Genomic DNA, 19,418 nt, shown 5'->3' on the forward strand with positions numbered 1-19,418 from the left:
TAACCCAGGCAAAAATTAAGACCTCATCTAAAAAAACCCAACTAAAGACAGACTAGATTGTGGCTCAAGCATAGGCCGAGTTAAAAAAAAAAAAGTAAATTACAGTCTCTATAATTTCCCATACTTCCCAGGGAGTAACAGTTATTTCTGATTCACATTAACTTAACAAGACATGTTAGAGCCTTAGGATTTATGTTGCCAACCAATAGATTTTATTAATAATCCCTTGTATAGATACTGAGAAGCTGAAATTCAATGACTAATTCATGCCAATACATACATATGCCTGTTAAGGATTTTTCTATCAGCAAACATCCCATTCAAATTTCCATGGGTGTCTTGAGTACATTCAGAAAATGCAGTCCCAATTACTGTTCACAATGAATACTAGAGGAAGGTTTTACTAACCAAATAAAGCTGCATGAAAAACAAACACACCTTAAAAACAGGAATGTGCATTATTTAAGAATATACTAGGCAAATCAAACTGGACTACTAAATTGATGTCTAAAACAGGATATTAAATGAGGCTTTCTCTTAGAGATAAACCTGAACAGCTCTCATTATCTAATTTTGAGATTAGGGGGTACCTACGTAATAGAATTGCTGCTAGCCATGCAGAAAACATGATGGTAAATTAGAGAACAGAAGCAAAAACTGCCCGGGTCCAAATCAGCAGGAGTATAAATAAAATGAATACAAGGCATGAAAGCTGAATCACAGAGCATTTTAGTCCCACACAAGAACATCTTGTAAGAATATATACTGCAGCAAACATTGTGTCTCTCACCCTTATTAAAGTTGTCACAAACTAACCAGTGATTTCAGGGATAAACATCTTAATTTTCATTTAACCTATCAGTACCAAAAATCAATACCCTGGGAGGACAGAGATACAATGTGTTGCTTTTCTGGTGTTAAAACCTACCTAGTCTATCTTAAACAAATCAGCAGAGTTCAAGTTTTCTGAGTGTGGGATTCGCTTTACCTATGTTCTTTTGCTTCTAAAGAAAGGCTAAGAGAGCATTAGCTCAATAAAGAAAAAAAAATTTTGTCGGTCATGGGGCTTCAACTCTGGGCCTGAGTGCTGTTCCTGAGCTAGATATCTAGCTCAAGGTTAGCACCCTAACTCTGGGCCTGGGTATTGTTCTTGGGTTTTTCGGCTCAAGGCTACCCACCTTACCCCCGGAGCCACAGTCCATTTCTGGTTTTCTAGTGGTTAACTGGAGATGAATCTCACACTTTACTGCCCAAGCTGGCTTTGAACCTCAATCCTCAGATCTCAGCCTCTTGAGTAGCTTGGATTACAGGTGTGAGCCACCACACATGGCAAGAAAATCCTTAACAAAAGAATTCCTCAAAAGCAGGTAGTAGGTAGAAAAAGTGAGATACTTCAAGAATAACTGCAATATAAAAGTAAAAACAGAATTAAGAGCTGATAGGTGTAGCCTGGACTATGTAGTCAGTCTCAAAATCAGTGGTGGTAGCTCATGCCTGTAATTCTGGTTACTTGGGAGGCAGAGATCAGGATGATGACAATTGCAGGGGTTTGAGGCCACCTTGGGGAAAAAAAAAGTCCCAGGCAAAAATACAAGAGCCTATCTTAAGAGTGAAAGCACCTACTTGTCCAGCAAAGTTGAGTCCAAAACCAAAAACCAAACAAAAAAAAAAAGAACCAAAAACAAATAAACCCCCCAAGCACTCCCTGAACCAAAAATCAATCAAAACTTCAGAAATTTTCTTTTTCTATTTATGGATGTAACCATTTCCCTAAAAGGGTTCTCCATTTCAAAAAATGCAAAAGCCTAATATACCTACTCAATCATGCACTACTCATGTAGACTTAATTAGAGGTTTATTACTAAGGTTGGTCAAGAACAAAAATTAGCAATTTAAATTCTCAGATATAAAAGAAAATATGCTTAAAATGTTTTAAGGCAAGGAATTTGAAGGAACAAAAAACATTCTAAGCTGGTCTCTGAAGTAGACCACAAACAAGTCACGTCTTCAGTTCAAAGAGGGCAGGACAAAAGGATAGATAAGAATTCTTATACCATAATAATCTGTTGGCACAAGTATCAGCATTCTATCATGACATTTCTCAAGAAACCACACATCATGATAGGTTAAAAAAACAAAAACTTCAGGTTAGGGTAAAGGATATGGCCACCAATTTTGTAAAGCAGTCCTTTGAGAGTATTTCTTTAAACAAATGGCTGATAGCTTTGGTTCTGAAAACATCATACTTTAAAGCAGCTAAGGCAACTATTTAGAGGACACAGATAAGTATTGGAAAATTAGTTGAAAGAGGTAGAAGTGAGGGCTTTGTTTGCAATGTGCTTCTGCATAATAAGGCTAACAAATATATGGTACAGGGAAAACACAACTTAAAAATGAATCACTCTTTTATAGGATGTTTTAAAGATAATGTTTTTTAATACTTCAAATATTAAAAAAACTCACCAAAAATGTTATCACCTTAACAGTACTTTGCACATGTGGAATTTCATACCTAAATTTGATACTATTTTGGTTTATTTATGGCTGCTTACAAGACTCATATTAATAATGTCCATTCATCATCTGAGTCTTTTTCTTTGGTAGAGTCTAATGGGACCAGACAGATGAACTATTTTATGCAAATAAGATGGTTAAAATGAATTCATGGTGATATGAATTAGAAGGGTTTTTCTTTTTGAAAATGAAACTTTAAAAGGATTCTGCATTTATCCCACTGTGGTTCTGGAAGCTTAATATCCTGTTCAGAGGTTAAAGAGTTTGAATAGCTCACACAATCCTGTAAAAGTCACAACTGGCTGCCCTTTAATAAATAGTCATTGTAAAGAATTACATTTACAGAGTGAAAAGTGAATACATAGCATTTCAAATTCAGTTTTGGAAGTACTAATAAGTACTGACCATAACAACGTACACTAGCTATCTTTTTTTTTAAACTGTCCATCATTAGCACCAATAAAGATTCGACAAGATTACCTTTATTCCCACATCTCAAAACAATTCGGCAAATTCTTAGTGAAGTTTAACTATAGTCACAGACCTTAAATATTCACATTGTCTTCTATGTCATACTGAAAATAAGTTCACTACTTTTCTGGATATTCTTTACAAAATCTTATTAAAATTCTTGGTATTACCCCTCCCCCCCATTATACAGTAGCACAACCACCCTATATCGTTTTACATGATAGCTCTGTGGAGGTTTCACATCTAAATTACCAAGAACAAAACCCTTCCCTCCCTCATCTTGCACTCAGCTTAATTCTATACTAGTCCTTGGATTATGTACCATGGTAAACGTATAACTGTATCAAAATTACCATGTTTATGGATACAATATTATGCTACACAGAGCAACGAAGTTACATATAAGGACAGATTACTAATGTTATGCAAGACAAGAAAAAATGTGAGGACATGCTACCTAGGCAAAGTCCCTATAAAGAGGCTCCTAGTAAGCCAAGTTCAAATAACATTGACAAAGTAATGAACAATTATCTTAAAAAATTATAAAGCTACTGGCAACTTAAGTAACTGCTAAATAAAAATAGATCACAAGTTCAAACCTCTAATATTTACAACCACAATATACTTGAATAAAATTACAATTGTGCACATACCAGTGGCTTTGTAACAAAATAGCTCATATACACAGAGGAAAAATTAAGATAGTCTTCAGTTCAACCAAAGTTGAATCCAGCCCATCTTAAAGATACTCAACAGCTTGAAGGTTTACCACAGGGAAAAAAAAAATTCAAGATTAACTGATAAACAAGAGCCACACTACTGGCATATAAACTAAAATTTACACAAGTTAAAGCCTATTGTTGGATCAGGAGTCAGATGACTGTGCAAACTTTACCTCAACAGGAATACACTGAGATGTGCAAACAAATGTAGAACCCTCCACTAGTGGTCTGCCTGGAGGTTAGCTTTTTTTCTTTAAAAGAAAAAAAAAAACTTCCTGATAACAACCATAAGCTATAAATACAGGTACAATGCACAGTCAGTGATCTTTTATTTTTATTTATTAGAATATAAAAGAATCGAGAGCATAGGTTTATTTTCATTTTTATAAGGAAGACTGTATTTACCTGAAAAAGAAATATGGCATCACAATGCAAACACACCTCAGGGGAGGAGTATATTAAAAAAATATGGTGCTATTGTGAATGCTAAAGGAAGCAATCTCAGCTTACTATTAGATGTAGTGTTTAAGTTCTTTAAAGAAAATTGACTAATTTACTATGTATGCTTTTGTAAATTTAGTTTTTAAATCACAGTAATCCACATAACCATCATTAACAGTTGTAAATGGTACTGTAACAGGCCAACAATATTTAAATGCACTTCACATCAAGAGTATGTAAACTTTTATTTTTTTCCTCTTCAATCCTTCAGAATATTAGGGGCTATTTCATTAGTCAATCTGGCCAGAAACTCTGAAGGCAGAATTGGAGTGCCTTGTAGTGCATAAGACTACCTCAGGCACTATATACCCATCTGGTAGTGAAGTGTTCCCCTTCAGTGGCTTCCAGTAAGGCCTAGAGTTTAAGGTTAACATGAAAAAGTGCCACCTTTTAGATTAGTGATGGACTCTGACAAGAGAAAATAAAGTTATTCTGTATATTGTTATACTTACAAGCAGCTCCAATCCTGAGTATTTATGGTAATATCTAAACATACAAAAATGTATGTACATTTTTTCTCCACTTTCTTGTAAACAGTTGTCAGTATACTGTTTTATCCCTTTATCATTGAAACATGCAAATCATACATACACATATAAATACACAAAAGAAAACAATTTACACTCATTCAAAGCCAAGCAACAACAAAAAACAGCTACAGTATTCAAATTATAAATAATGAATGCTTGACGCATTTTATATTCCTAGAAGCAGCCAGCCATTCATCCTAATGTTCTCAGCTGCAATTGTAGAAATACTGCGTTTTGCACCTTCCATGCTTTTACAGTATTTATAACACTATCATATGTGGAGATAAAGACTTGTTTACTATAATCTCTTCTTTTCAGAATGACGAGTAAAGCAGCACTTACAAATATTGAAGCAGTGGTAGCAAAAGCATGTGTTACCACTGCCAGATCAGGAGGAAGTTTTCCATTCTAACCACTTTTAAATTAAAAAAGTAAAGGAAAAATTGACCTAAACAAATGATTACATATTCATTCCTTGGGCACTTAACAGCGAGTCCAGCATGTCGAATGTGTCTTTGTAGTCCATATGCTGGCTGTTTGTACTGTACTCGTGATTGGCATCAGGACCGTTGGTCTCCACTGGTTTCTTGTCCAGTTTCACGAGGGTGCTGAGATGTCCGTAGCCCACCTGGTATGTGACAGGGGGAGGAGGGGGTAAGGGATGGTTAAAAACAGAGTTGTGAGAGGATATATACTGCTTAACAGAGGAGGAAGAACTAGATGAACTACCTGAACTTTTGGAACTTTTGCTCATTTTGGAGTGATGGTTGTAAGAGGCATCATTGATATGCAGCTTCTTTCTTGAAGAACTGGAACTAGAGGAAATGCCATCACTGCTCAGGCCAACGGGACTCCTCAAAACAGTAGGTGGTATTCCATCAGCACTGTGTTTACTGCCACTGCTGCTGCCAACATGCAAATGGGAATGCTTGTGGCCACTGACATGGTGGCGGTTTGCAGGATGTTCTTTATGCTTTTCTTTATGGTCTCTGCTAATATGTGGGCTTGAATGCTTGCTCTTCCCACTGCCCTCATCAGAAGAGCTGTGTCTTTCTGAGGATGAAACTTTAATCTTCATTTTCAGTTCCTCTTTACTGGTACCTTTATCAGTAGGTGGTATTGGAATTCTTAATTTCAGTGATCCACTTTTTTCCTTCTTCTCTGCCATGTACTTTTCAGTCTTTTCAGTATTTGTGATGGGAATTTTCATTTTAATGGGAGAAGTTACAGAACTGCTGCTGGCTGCCTGTGATTGCACATGTTTGTGTTGCTGTTCTACCTGGGCAGTTATATAATGATCCCTTACATCGAGATCAAGAGTTTCTAGCTTACGCTTTTCTCTGTATTTATCTAAAGACATTTTATGAGGAATTACTCCGGGAGTAGCAGGAATTGGCCCATGGTGTTTACTGCTCCCTGCTTTGTGAGTATAGTCTTGCTTTGCAGAAGAATGATCAGGTACTTTGTCAGGTCTGTGATGCAACCCTGAATGCAGTGATATAGAAGGTCCCTGCTGGAAGTTGATGTTGTATTGGCTACTAGACAAAGATGCTTCCTGTTTCTGTGAATATATTGGCTCTGTCCTTGCGGATTCTTGATGCTGAGGCCATTCTTGGTGAGATGACAAACCATATGAGGTACTGGGCATTCCCGTTGCTAGCACTGACAAATTATCAGAAGTACGGCTGTCCTGAACAGAAACATTTCCTGAATTTAGAGGTACTGGTGGAGGAAATGTTGATGTAGAAGGTTTCTGAAAACTTGGGTTTGTAGGCACACCAGTGACACTATCTACTAAAATGGAATTCTGGACCAAAGACGAACCAAGAAGTGGTGTCTCTGATACTTGTCCATCTACTTTTGGTTTCTGAGCCGCCTGAGTAGCCTATTTAAATGAAACACAAAAGAAACAATGACAGCAAAGAGATTTAATACAAACTTTTAGTAAAAATTCTGTATTAAGTAAATGGAAATAAAAATCACCTGGTTTCAGGATTTTATGTTATCACAAATGAATGTCTCATTTAGAAGAATAATAGAAGGCTATAAGTTGATTTTTGAGTTAGATACAATTAACCCTAACCCAGTATTTGAGATAGTAATGTAATTTGTAAACTTCCTCATTTGTAAAACAAAGACAATACTTCTACCACAGTCACTCTAAGAATTAAATATAAAATGCATAATGCAGTATATATAGTCCACTGAAAACAATAGCTGAATAAATTGAATATATGTAGTTTATGGTATACTGTATTTATATGGGGATACTGGAAAGCAGACAATTTAACCACATAATTCAAACTGGTTTGCTATATAATTGCTAAATGACAAACTGATATTCTGTTAAATCCTGCCAATTCTCTTACCCTCCAGTTTCGAATCCTCTTCAACCTACTAGGCGTTTTCTCCAATATTTGTAGAAACTCATGTGTTAGCTCTAAAAATAAAATTTAAATTTAAAACTTAGAATTTAGAAACTTAGAAGTGCCTTTAGGATTTAAATTTCTCTCAAGTGGGCACTATTAAAAAGGGATCTTAAAATCCTATCTCCTTAATTATTAACCTTCTATATCAACACTATCATATATGGACGTAGACAGACTGGTATTTGGAAAACTGAGTTCTTTTTTGCAAGAATACTCGCCACCCAATTTTATTTGCTTACTTAGAATCTCTGGAAAATTCAGTAGCAATAAAAATAGCCCCTCAAAAATAGTCTCTATTACATAAGAAACAATAGTGTTTGATGAGGGAAAAATCCATTAATGGAGTCTTTAAAATTAGTAAACAAAAGAATGAGGACACGTGTATCTCAATATATTTTCATTAAGGTAAGTTATTAATTATGAAGAGAGTACTTGTACAGTGGGAAAATTCAGCAATAATACAACTAGCTGATTAACAAACACTAGTGGGAAGATGTATGAGCATGATGTACTACGCTGTTCTCTGATATGTTAAGCAGGGTAGGACCTACTTCTGTAGCTATTCTTGCTAAAAATGCTTAACACTTCAATTACAAGAACATATCCAACAAACCCAAACTGGGAAAGGCTTTGTCAAAAGCCTTACCAATGACTTCAAACGTTAAGATCATAAAAGAAAAATATCACAGACCAAAACAGACTAAACACAAATCTGATTGACAGTTTTGTATCAATATTAGTTTTCTGGCTTTAATAGTCATACACTGGTATGTAAGATATTAACAACAGCAACTGGGACTGGGTAAAGGTCAAATAGGAGTTAAAAAGTTCTTCCACCAACACTCATACTTTAACAATACTAGCAAGTTACCATGGTCAATTTTCTAAGTTTAGGAGTATAGTTATTGACTTACTTCCATAAGGTTATAGTATGTAAGTCTGCTAACCTAAAATAGTTTTATCAGTAATTACTGATAATTTAAAGACAAATATTCATCAACTGAGTTAGAATATGCTTTGTGGCACGTGCATCACAATACCAGGAAGGATCTTTGTCAATAAACTAGATTTACTTACTCCTCTATACATTACCCCAACAAAAAAAAGTCACATGCCTAACTATCCAAAATTAAGACTATTAAAATAAATGTGCTAACAATCACTCCATAAACCCAAATCTTAATTTTACAAGATGTGTAACTTCCTTGGCAATTTCATGAGTACTGTAGTCAGAACTTTTTTTTTTTGGCTAGTATTAGGGCTTGAATTTAGGGGCTGGGCACTGTCCTTGGGCTTTCTCAAGGCGAGTGTTTTTCCACAGCACCACTCCCAGCTTTTTCTGTATGTGGTACTGGGGAATTAAACTTCGGGCTTTGTGGATGCTAGGCAAGCACTCTACCACTAGGCCATGCTCCAGGTTATGAGTTTGAGCAATCTACTTCCTTATTTGAAAAGAATAATTTTTTACCTAACACTAGTAAATACAGCAAATATAAGATACTTTTGGATCCAACAGTAATGAAAAAATTGTTTTGATTCAATTTCTTAATCTTAATTGTCAAACAGGAAATGCACACTGGTTTTTCTTAAATATTCTACTCTTACTGAATTTTATAGCAGAGGAAGAATTGCTCAATCTATTAATGTAAATAAGTTGATTATATGCACTGACGTCACAGGATGGCACTTGTTAAAATGTTCAAGATTCATATTCCATTGTTTTTCAAACAAAAAAACTAACTTGAGTCTTTTCAGAAATGAAGTGGAGGGATATTTAGATAGCTCCTATTATGTCATACACAAAAACACGGCCAAATCAAACTCACAAAATATCACCTCCCCCCAAGCTTTCACCTAAAAGCAGGAAAAAGATAACCTACTGTTGGGAGCCAGAGTGGAATCAAACTGTACCTTGATTTGTATCAGACAATGGCTTTATTGTCTTATTGTTTTCTGGCCTTATTCTGTTTAAATGACCTGAGATTTACCATATGAATGTAACACCTGGAAGTTCCCAGGGTCTCAAGAAGGGAAGAAGCTGGAGTGGAAAAGAAACGGGGCAGTCTTTACCTGGACTGCAGACATCCCGGACCCGGTGTGTCTGTCTCTCTTCTATTTTTTTCCTAGTCCTTGCCCCCTATTTCAGGAACCCCAATCTGCGAACCCTGGTTTGCTGCCGGGTGGCCCCGGAAACCTACTTTTTGCTGTGTTTTATTTCCACATTATGGATATAAATTATTTTTAAAATTCAAGGTCTTAATCATTGGCTACTCAGGTAACCTCATTTTCAAGCTACAGGAAAAATAAAAACAGGTGAAAAAAAACCCACTTGTTGTGCCAGGAGTTTGGCCTAGTGACACAATGCTTGCTCAGCATGCCTGAAGACCCAGGCTCGATTCCTCAGTACAACATACGTAGAAAAATGCAGAAATGGTGCTGTGGCTCAAGTGGTAGAGCTCTTGAGAATAGTGCTCAGGCCCTGAGTTCAAGTCAAGAATGAAAAAAAAAATATGCACTTTTAAAAAAAAGATGTCATTTCCACCCACTGAAATTAAATGTCCTCTGGACAACCTGTAAAAACTTGACAATATGGCCGGGAGTTCGGCCTAGTAGTTGAGTGCTTGCCTAGCATGCATGAAGACCCGGGTTCGATTCCTCGGTACCACATTCGTAGAAAAAAGCCAGAAGTGGTGCTGAGGCTTAAGTGGTAGAGCTCTAGCCTTGAGAAAGTCCAAGGACAGTGCTCAGGCCCTGAGCTCCAGCCCAGAACTGGCAAAAACAACAAAAAAAACTTGACAATATATGTAACATTACCAACAGTAATGTGTTCTGGGAGAAACAAAAGGAATCTAACAAAGAAGTATTACTTTAGAGTAGGTGTACGCAAATTATGACCAGTTAGTCAAATATGGTTTGTCACCTTTTTGTTGTGGGACTGAACTCAGGAACTGTTCGATGTTCCTGAGCTCTTTTGCTTAAGCTACCATTTTGAGCCATAGCCCTACAACATCACTTCCAGTTTTCTGGTGGTAAATTGGAGATAAAGAGTTGACTTTTCAGCGATGGCTGGCTTTGAACTGTGATCCTAAGATCTCAGCCTCTTGTATAGCTAAGATTACAGGTGTGAACCACCAACACCCACACTTGCTACCTGTTTTTAGAAACAATGTTACACTGGAATACAACTCCATGGTTTACTTACAAATGATTTGTGGCTTCATTTCAGCTATAATGGTAGTTTTAGTTTCAACAAAAACCTTATGGCCAACAAACACTTTAAAGATATGCCAGTCTCCAATTCCACAGGAGAACTGACAACTATTCAGGTGAATAGTTGTCCCACACATAGGGCTTTTCCATTATAAAAAGTTTAATATAAGGAAGGATTTCTTCTCCTTACTTACCATCTAATAACTCAAGAGTAACTGTAGGATCCACATATTCCCACCAATGTTTTCCATCAGTTGACACGGGAATCTCCCAATTGGACCATTTGCAAGCCAAATGAATGCATACACATGCTATCACTGTTGGTTTGTACTGAAGACAGAAGGTGGTAAGATGCAGACTGTTGTTCAGCAGGTTTGAAAATGAAGAGCCATAGAAATTCAAATATGTAAAACAAAGAAAAATATTTGCCAGTAAGATTAAAACAAGAATAAAATTATAGAGAAAAAATTTTCTTCAAGTCTAGAATATATAATCTAATTTTATCAAATTATAACAGTAATATAATTTTAAGAAAATCCCAGCTTATGAAACATCTCAGCCACTTCCCATAATACATATATTATCAATATAACTATTTACAAAATACCCTTGTTTGTTTTAATTAAAAGTACTATGTAAAAGGAGAGGAAGACAGTATATTCATAATAATCATTATATACAAAATGTAACACTATAAACTTTTGTGGTATTCTTTTATCATAGCAAAAATTTTAAAAAAAGACTAAAATAAACTGCAATTTCAATGTCACATTATAATCAAGGATCATACTAGACTTGTTAGCAATTCAGAGATTTTACCATTACCTATGTAAAACTTTTTTCCAAGGGCATAAAGAGAACTTACCTTTAGCCAAACACCAGGGTTCAAAGTGGCTAAATACTGCAAAAATACTACCTTTTACTCCCACTGTTTCAGGAAATTGTGTATTTACCATGCCATCGGCTAGCTTTTTAACCAAAGTTTTAAAAATTCTTCCCTCACTCTCAAAATACCTAGTGACAGAAGCTAAATCCAAGCAAATGTGCTTTTATTTACTAATCCAAAATTTTAAATGAAATTTGTCAGTGCCATATAAATTAAGGACCACAGAAAGCTAGTTTGGTCTTCTAACAATGGACTCACTTAAAAAATATAAATCTCTCATAATTATATGAGACATTAAATATTCCTTAAGATTATTCTTCCAATTCAGTTTCAGAAATGATGAAACGTTTACTGAATAGTCACAAACATGTTGTCTGCTTCATATAAACTGAAAGGAAGTAAGGTTTGTTTTTTTTTTAAAGTAAAAAACTATTCATACAACTGACTGATAAGAACGGATAGGACTTTGCTGCTTGTGAATATTATCTAGAAAAAAGAACCCTAAATTATGTAAGTTTTATTTATTAAAAAAAACCTTTAAGTATATATTAAAGTTACTGGATCAATGTGAAATTTAAAAAATTGTCATTTAACTATTAATTGTAAACTAGAAATAGCTTTATACTTACCAAGTTGCTCGAATTTCTACGTTAAGTTTAGCTCTTTGTAATCTTTAGCTGTTATTCAGGCTACCAATTTTAGACTTATGCACTCACAAATCGAGAATATGTCATCAGAAAGCAACACTACACTTCACATTGTGCATTTAACCCCTCTGTGCCCAAAGTCCCTTGTACAATACACCGCAAAGCAAACAGGAAGGTACCACCACAGTAGATGGTCCAGTCTCCTGTTGCAACAAGGGTAAGAGACACATTGAGGGGACCCTGCATTAAAGGAAGCTATAGTGTGCTACAACAGTGCAACAAAGAGGGTCAGGATAACAACCTGTTGGTAGCCATGAAATAGGATGTCTGTGCCAAATCCTTGCTTGCTGTAAGAAAAGGGGGAAAAAAAAAAAAGGAAGACAAGACTATGAGCTCAAACATGTTACAATCAAAAAGTTCTCAACACAACAAAACTTCAAAGATTTGTACACAAAAAGTAAATTTTACTTACTACTTACAAATATCACAAGAGCGCCATCAGTTTCTATACTACTGAAAATCTTCAACAACATTCACTCAAATGTTTCTTGCTATCCCCCAAAGATCTGAGAAACAAGCCGATTTGCTTTTAGCTAGCCAGTTACAAGGGCTAAACTTGTTACTAAGTTAAGCATCTAGTCAGCTAAAAGTTGAAATAAAGCTTTCTCCTGGATTAAAAAAAAGAAAAAAGAAAAAAAAAACAAAAAGGAGAACAAGAAAAGATTTTTGAAGTCCAATACGAAACACAAAGAGTTGCCTGCCAGACTTAATTAATACTGGCAGTATATTAAGATGTCTTAAATACTTCCATTAGAATTAAACAAAACAATCCCAACCCCCAACTTAGCACAAACTGCTCAGGACTTCATCACGTTTTTAAGCTCAACAGGACAACCTAGAAACATACTACAAGTGCAGATATAGGTAACTCACTTTATTTTTTTCTTTTAATTTATATATTCCAGTTACAGTAGGAAAAAAATACAAGTATTCTCAGAGAAATTAAAATGCTTCAACACTATCCCCAACAGAAAAGTAATATTTAACTAGTTTCTTACGACATTGAAAATAATCTTTCCACCCATTCTCCTGGCTGGTATTCTTCTAACAGAAGATATATTGTTTCCCTGTCCTCCAACATTTGTTATCATTGTTCTCCTAGAATCAGTTCACTTCAGTTCTACCCATCTCTCTATTATCAGGCCTCAAATTCCTTTCCCATCCTATTTTTTAGTCATGGCACCTGTAATCCCTGAGGCCCCATGTGGATCATCAACATAAAGGTTTTACAAAAGGGATTTGAGTTTGGCAGAGTTGTGCTAAAGAAGAGTGTCAAAGCATCAGATGTCTTGGAGGCAGTATGACTTAAATATTGCATTCTTTCCTGGTGGAGAGGGAAGGAGAAATCACAGAAATGAAAGGTCCCTTGTAAAATGACAACTCAATTCTGTAGCAAACTAGTACAGTATCAACTGTCTAATCTATGGTGGAGGGAGGAGGACTTTACAGATAACAATTTACCCATCTCTGAAAAAAAAACCCATAAAAACATATACAAAAAGAAAAAAGATTAACTGGTCTATGTTTTCACCTAGGACTCAAACTAACTCAATAATCTATTAAGTCACTCATCAACAAAGAAACAGAGGGAAAAATGTTCTTTTGTTAGCTGAAAATTGTAACAGAGTAAAGAAAAAAAAAGACATCAAACACTTTGAATGTTCTTAAAAGGAGAGGTACTGTAGTTACCTGATGTGTTAGACAAATGAAATAAACAAATCAGTTTGAAATGCTTGTTTTGGATGTTGTATCAAATTTGCAGTTTGATTTTAAAATCCAATTTTATTTTCAATTTAAGGTAATTCAAGTAATTAAAAAATATACAAATATTTTCTTTTAATATCATTCCTTATTAGGTGAATTTCATGACTTTATATTGCTTTTGAATAAGCTTGGCTTAGGAAGACAAAACTAAGCTATTTTTCTGATTTCAGCATCTATAACTAGTTACTATATAAACCTGTAATATTAGGGATAAGGCTGTGTTACAAAAGATATTCATATAGTCATGAATAAAAGGGATCATCATAAAATATTCTAGCTTATAAAGATTTAGTAATGTGGGTTTATAGGGTCAAATATATTAAATTGAGATTTTTTTTTTGGTGGGTCATGGGGCTTCAACTCAGCCTGGGGGTTGTCCCTGAGCTCTTTAGCTCCAGGCTATCTATCACCTTACCCTTGAGCCAAGCCCCATTTCCCATTTTCTGGAAGTTAAGTGGAGATAAAGAGTCACAGGTCCTTTTGTGCCTGGATTGGCTTAAAAAACCTTGATCCTCAGATCTCAGCCTCCAGAGTAGCTAGGATTATAGGTGTGTACCACCATGCTGGCTTTACATCACATTTTAAAGAAAAGTCTACTTGAACAAGGACACTGTAGTTATTAGTTATCAGACTACAACTTGCTTTTTTTTAATGCAAATAAGATTATGTTGGTGTAAAATTAAATCAGAATGATTAAAATGAGAAAACTTAGATTAACACTAATAACATGATTGTCAGAAATTTCAGCCACTGAACTTTTAGCTACATGGTAGTAGTAGTAGTGTAAAAACACAAAATTTTATTTAATTACTTACTTATTTAGTTGATCATTATTTATTTAGTTGATTGTGGGACTTGAACTTTGGGCCTGGGCATTGTCCCTGAGCTCTGCAGCTCAAGGCTACCGCCCTACCCCTTGATTCACAGCCCACTCTGGCTTTGGTTTTCTAATGGTTAACTGGAGGCAAGAGTCTCTGGGTGCCTGGGCTGGCTCTGAATGATGATCCTCAGATCTCAGCTTCCTAAGTAAGTAGAACTACAGGCATGTGCCACCAGCCACCAGTGCCCGACACAAAATTTTATTTTTAAAAAGAAAGGCACACTAGCTGTCCCAACGCAATTGCTATGAATACATAAACAATTTAATTGGAAACAGGTAAGCAGATTTAAAAGCAGCCCAATAGGCAACTATGTGGGAAGTTATGACAGATGAATTCGTTAAAAAGAAAAATACATTCTACATGTTGTAAAGCAAAATAGTACCAAGATTTCATGTCCCTATTTATACAAGTCATTAACAAACAAGCACTTCAATATGTATGTCAGTATAAGATTTTCTTTTCTTTTGTTTTTCTGGTTGGTTGTGGGACTTGAACTCTATACTCTACCCCTTGGCCTTGGGCTGTTGCAGAGTTCTTCAGCTCAAGGTTACCACCCTACCCTTAGAGCCATAGTGCCACTTCTGGTTTTCTGGTGATTAATTGGAGATAAAGAGTCTCACCTCATGGACTTTTTAGTGTCTAGGCTGGCTTTGAACTGCAATCCTCAGATCTTAGCCTCCTGAGTAGCTAGGATTATAGGTGTGAGCCATCACCTGGTCAAGATTTTCTATTATAATTAAAAAGGAAAACCTTCCACATTCTTAGTTATGCCCCCAAATTTTACTAAATCAGTTTCATTTAAATAAAAATGGGAAAACTATTTCCCAAAATGGCACGTTTACTAACAAAGGGTTTTACCTGAAAGATTTGAGGTTGGCTCAAAATTCTTTTAAAGATAAAGGGTGTTTATTATTTTCTGTACCTATGCACTAATGGCTTAAATCTTAATTGAAATGTGCTTGGGAAGTGACTGCTAGTATCTGGATATTTATTTATTAAGCAGATGCTCATATAGGTTGAAGGGAAGCCAGTGCACAAATACAGATAGATGAACAGGTAAACATAGAATGCTAAAAGAAAAAAAAATTAACTTCAAAATAACATTTGCTATATTTTCAGAACCTAATAAAAGACCCAAAGAATAAAACAATACCCAAACAAATTACAGACAATAAAAAAAGGAGAATTAATAGTTGTCTTAAAAGTTCCAAAGATTACTTACCTCTTACTAACTGGGTACATTTCACTACATCTGTGTGGGGGTGTTCAATGGTGATTTCAAAACCTGAAATGATAAGCATTTTCCTCCAACTACTTACTACTACTATAAGTATGAAATACCATTTACCACACAATGGTAAATAATATAGCCTTTATTATTCTTTTTATTAAACAGTAGCATGCTCATTACAGCTAAGAATGTAAATTTATTCTCAAGTACAATGTCTCAATGTACAATGAAGCGAACTGAAAGTGTGGCTCAAGAGGATTTCCAGGCTTGAGCAAAAACGCCATCAGAGAGAAAAGCCCTAAGTTCAAGCCCCAGTATTGATACAAAAACAGACAAAAACAATGTGTCAATGAAGGAAATAGACAAAAATACCTAAAGATCAAAGATTTTATTCAAAATTCATAATTGGGGACTGTCCTCAAGTCAAAAACACATCAAAACAATGCAGTCACATTAACAATCAATATTAAGCTGATTCCATAGTTTAAGCAGGAAATATAACTTATTTAATACTGAAGTTTTCTCCTAGAAGATGTAAAAATTCCTTCATAAGTATAATTGTTAGGCGACAGTGGCAGAAATAAACTTTAGGTGATATTTACATATAGTCTTTTCAGTTTTATATTACGTGTAAGAACAAAGGTTTTTATCTGGGTGCCAGTGGCTCACACCTCTAATCTTAGCTCCGCAGGAGGCTGAGATCTGAGGACTGCAGTTCAAAGCCAGCCTGGGCAGAAAAGTCCCTGTGAGCCTCTTTATCTCCAATTAACCACTCAAAAACTGGAAGCGGTGCTATGGCTCAAAGTGGTAGAGCACTAGCTTTGAACAAAAGAGCTCAGGCACAGCGGCCCAGGTCCTGAATTCAAACCCTATGAGCACTAACAACAAAAAAAGCAACACAGCCTTAAATCAGTGAGCTTTCAAGTATATTCCATTAATAACTATACTTGTTTGTTAAACATGTTATTTGAAATATGAAGTAAAAATCAATGTTAATAAATTCTTTAATAAAAAAAGAATATGTCATACAAGCTGGGCATGGTGGCTCACGCCTGTAATCCTAGCTACTCAGGAGGCTGAGATCTGAGGATTAAGGTTGAAAGCCGGCCGGGCACAAAAGGACTTGAGACTCTTATCTCCAATTAACGTCTAGAAAATGGGAAGTGGGGCTTGGTTCAAGGATAAGGCGGTAGCCTTGAGCTGAAGAGCTCAGGGGCAGTGCCCAGGATGACTTCAAGCCCCATGAACCACAAAGAAAAAAAAAAAAAAAAAAAAAGAGTATGTCATACATTATATGTTATGCAATGGCTTTTTTGTAGTGGTACTGGGATGGATTAATTCCAGGGTCATAAACTTTTAATGCTTTACCCATACCCATATGCAATACTTTCATATAATAAAAATTAGTATTTTATAACACAATTTCTTTTGTACTTAAAATCTTACTGTAAAATATTTCTAACTATTCATATAGGCATATAACTTTGAGATGATAACAACATACTAAATTGGATCCTTTGGATCTTGCTCTCCTGAGCTGCCAGGATTAAATGTGTGAGTTATGTGGCAGGTTGCTTTTATTTTTCTACCTTGAAAAAAAAAATTTTGGGGGTGGGGGGGTATGGGTCCTGAGGATTGAAATTAGGCCTGGGACCCTGTCCCTTAGCTTTTCTGTTCAAGGATAGTGCTATACCACTTGAGCTACAGCTTCACTTCTGGCTTTTTGGTAAATTGGAGATAAAGATTCCCATGATCTTTCCTGCCTACAATGGCTTTGAACCTTGATCCTCAAATCTCAGCTTCCTGAAGTTAGGAGTACAGGTATGAGCCACTCACTCACTAATAATATCTATTTTGTTGCTGTTGTTATATGCATTTCAATCAAGCTATCTGTACCCATTGTATTTCTATTCAACATTAGGAAACGGAATAATAAAACTAAATAAACTTTATCTAAGTTTCCAAAACATGTCATAGCCTACACATTAAGTCTGTAATGCTTTTATTTATCTAGGATCTTCTGTAATATGTGACTTTGACAAGGCATAACCTTCCATTATGAGGGCATAACCTTCTTAGGATGAATTTCCTCATTAGTAAAGTAAAAATAAATAAGTCTTGCATACAAAGAACTTGTAGAAAAGAATAATCATTCAAATAAGTACAACACCACTAAAAATGGCAAGCACTAGGGCTGGAAGTTTGGCCTAGTGGTAAGAGTTCTTGCCTAGCATGCACGAAGATTCGGGTTCGATTCCTCAATACCACATACATTAAAAAAAAAAAAAAGTGGTGCTGTGGCTCAAGTGGTAAAGCTCTAGCCTCAAGAAAGCCCAAGGACAGTGGTCAGGCCCTGAGTTTAAGACCCAGAACTGGCAAAACAAACAAACAAAAAAGGCAAGGAATAGCTAGGTGCTGGTGACTCACATCTGAAATCCCAGCTACTGAGGAGGCTGACATCTAAGGATTGTGTTTCGGTCATCCAGGGGAGGAAAGTTAATGAGACTTAACTCCAATTAGTCACCAGAAAACTAAAGGTAGCTTACCTGCCTTGAGTGAAAAAGCTAATGGGCAGTGCCAGGCCCGGAGTTCTAGCTCCTATGCTGACATGCATGCGTACAGTAACATAAAAACCCCAGAAAAGGGCAAGGACTGAATGTTATGTAAGTCTGAACACAGCTCCAGAATATGTTAAGTGTCACCATGACCATTTGGCCCTACAGTGCAAACCTACACTGCTTTAACTATCTGAAAAACCAAAGAAATCAGTGAGGTTATTTACTATCAAATTATGCTGAATTAAATTCAATTTTAGAAAAATGGTTTCTTTTAAGCTGGGCCTGGTAGCTCATGCCTATAGTCCTAGCCACTCAGGAGGCTGAGATCTGAGGATCAAAGATGAAGGCCAGGGCGGGTACAAAAGGACTTGAGACTCTTATCTCCAGTTAACCTCTAGAAAATAGGAAGTAGGGCTTGGCTCAAGGGTAGGCTGATAGCCTGAGATGAAGAGCTCAGGGCTCACCCAGGCCGAGTTTAAGACCCATGACCCATAAACAAAACAAAACAAAAAGGTTTCTTTTAGCAAGGAACACTAGTTTTGTTAAAACAAACAAACAAAAAAAAAACCCTGTCTTTAAATTACTTGGCTTAATAATAAAATTATTCAAGGAATATTTTAAATTTAGAATATTATATTAAAGAACATAAATAATTGATGCCAAGTACATACCTAGTGTTTGTAGCATTATAGTTTCAAGTAAAACCAGTTCTTGAGTTTGCTGAAGGTAAGCCTGCCAGATAGAAACAATCGTTGAAAATCTTAAGATAAACAATATAGTATTAGACTACTTGACCATTATATCTCACAAGAATTAGACTAATTACAAAAGAATGACAGCAGTAGAGAGGTGAAGAAGAAAACTTATTTACTGTGATGTCTAAATGGGATCACTTAATATAGGAACTGTAGACAAAGAATGAAAATGCAATGCAAGAGTGTAGGTTGAAAAAAGATGTAGTTTAGTTCTATATAGGCACTGCTGCTTTAAGATATACTAAGGACAGAATAACCA

The 19,418-nt window shown here is 35.7% G+C and overlaps 1 protein-coding gene across 9 annotated transcripts in view; it reads right to left on the minus strand.

The window, feature by feature from the left end:
• Positions 1-2,248: 2,248 nt before the first annotated feature.
• Ccnt2 (cyclin T2) overlaps positions 2,249-19,418 on the minus strand; it is a 34,637-nt gene continuing 17,467 nt past the window's right edge. For 4 of the 9 annotated variants that reach the window (XM_090342899.1, XM_090342897.1, XM_090342902.1 and 1 more), the window contains 6 exons: positions 19,076-19,136; positions 15,838-15,900; positions 12,212-12,257; positions 10,572-10,735; positions 7,108-7,178; positions 2,249-6,623 (listed from right to left, as the gene is read on the minus strand). In XM_090342899.1, coding sequence (XP_090199025.1) covers positions 5,199-6,623; positions 7,108-7,178; positions 10,572-10,735; positions 12,212-12,257; positions 15,838-15,900; positions 19,076-19,136 — 1,830 coding nt within the window. In that variant the 3' untranslated portion in view covers positions 2,249-5,198. Of the gene's footprint in view, positions 6,624-7,107; positions 7,179-10,571; positions 10,736-11,892; positions 12,258-12,382; positions 13,815-15,837; positions 15,901-19,075; positions 19,137-19,418 lie in introns of those variants that run through there. The other 5 variants (XM_090342903.1, XM_090342900.1, XM_090342905.1 and 2 more) reach the window with 4 other exon arrangements.

Source organism: Megascapheus bottae, chromosome 12 (genome assembly GCF_031878675.1).
Source record: "Megascapheus bottae isolate mThoBot1 chromosome 12, mThoBot2.hap1, whole genome shotgun sequence".
NCBI classification, from domain to species: Eukaryota; Metazoa; Chordata; class Mammalia; order Rodentia; family Geomyidae; genus Megascapheus; species Megascapheus bottae.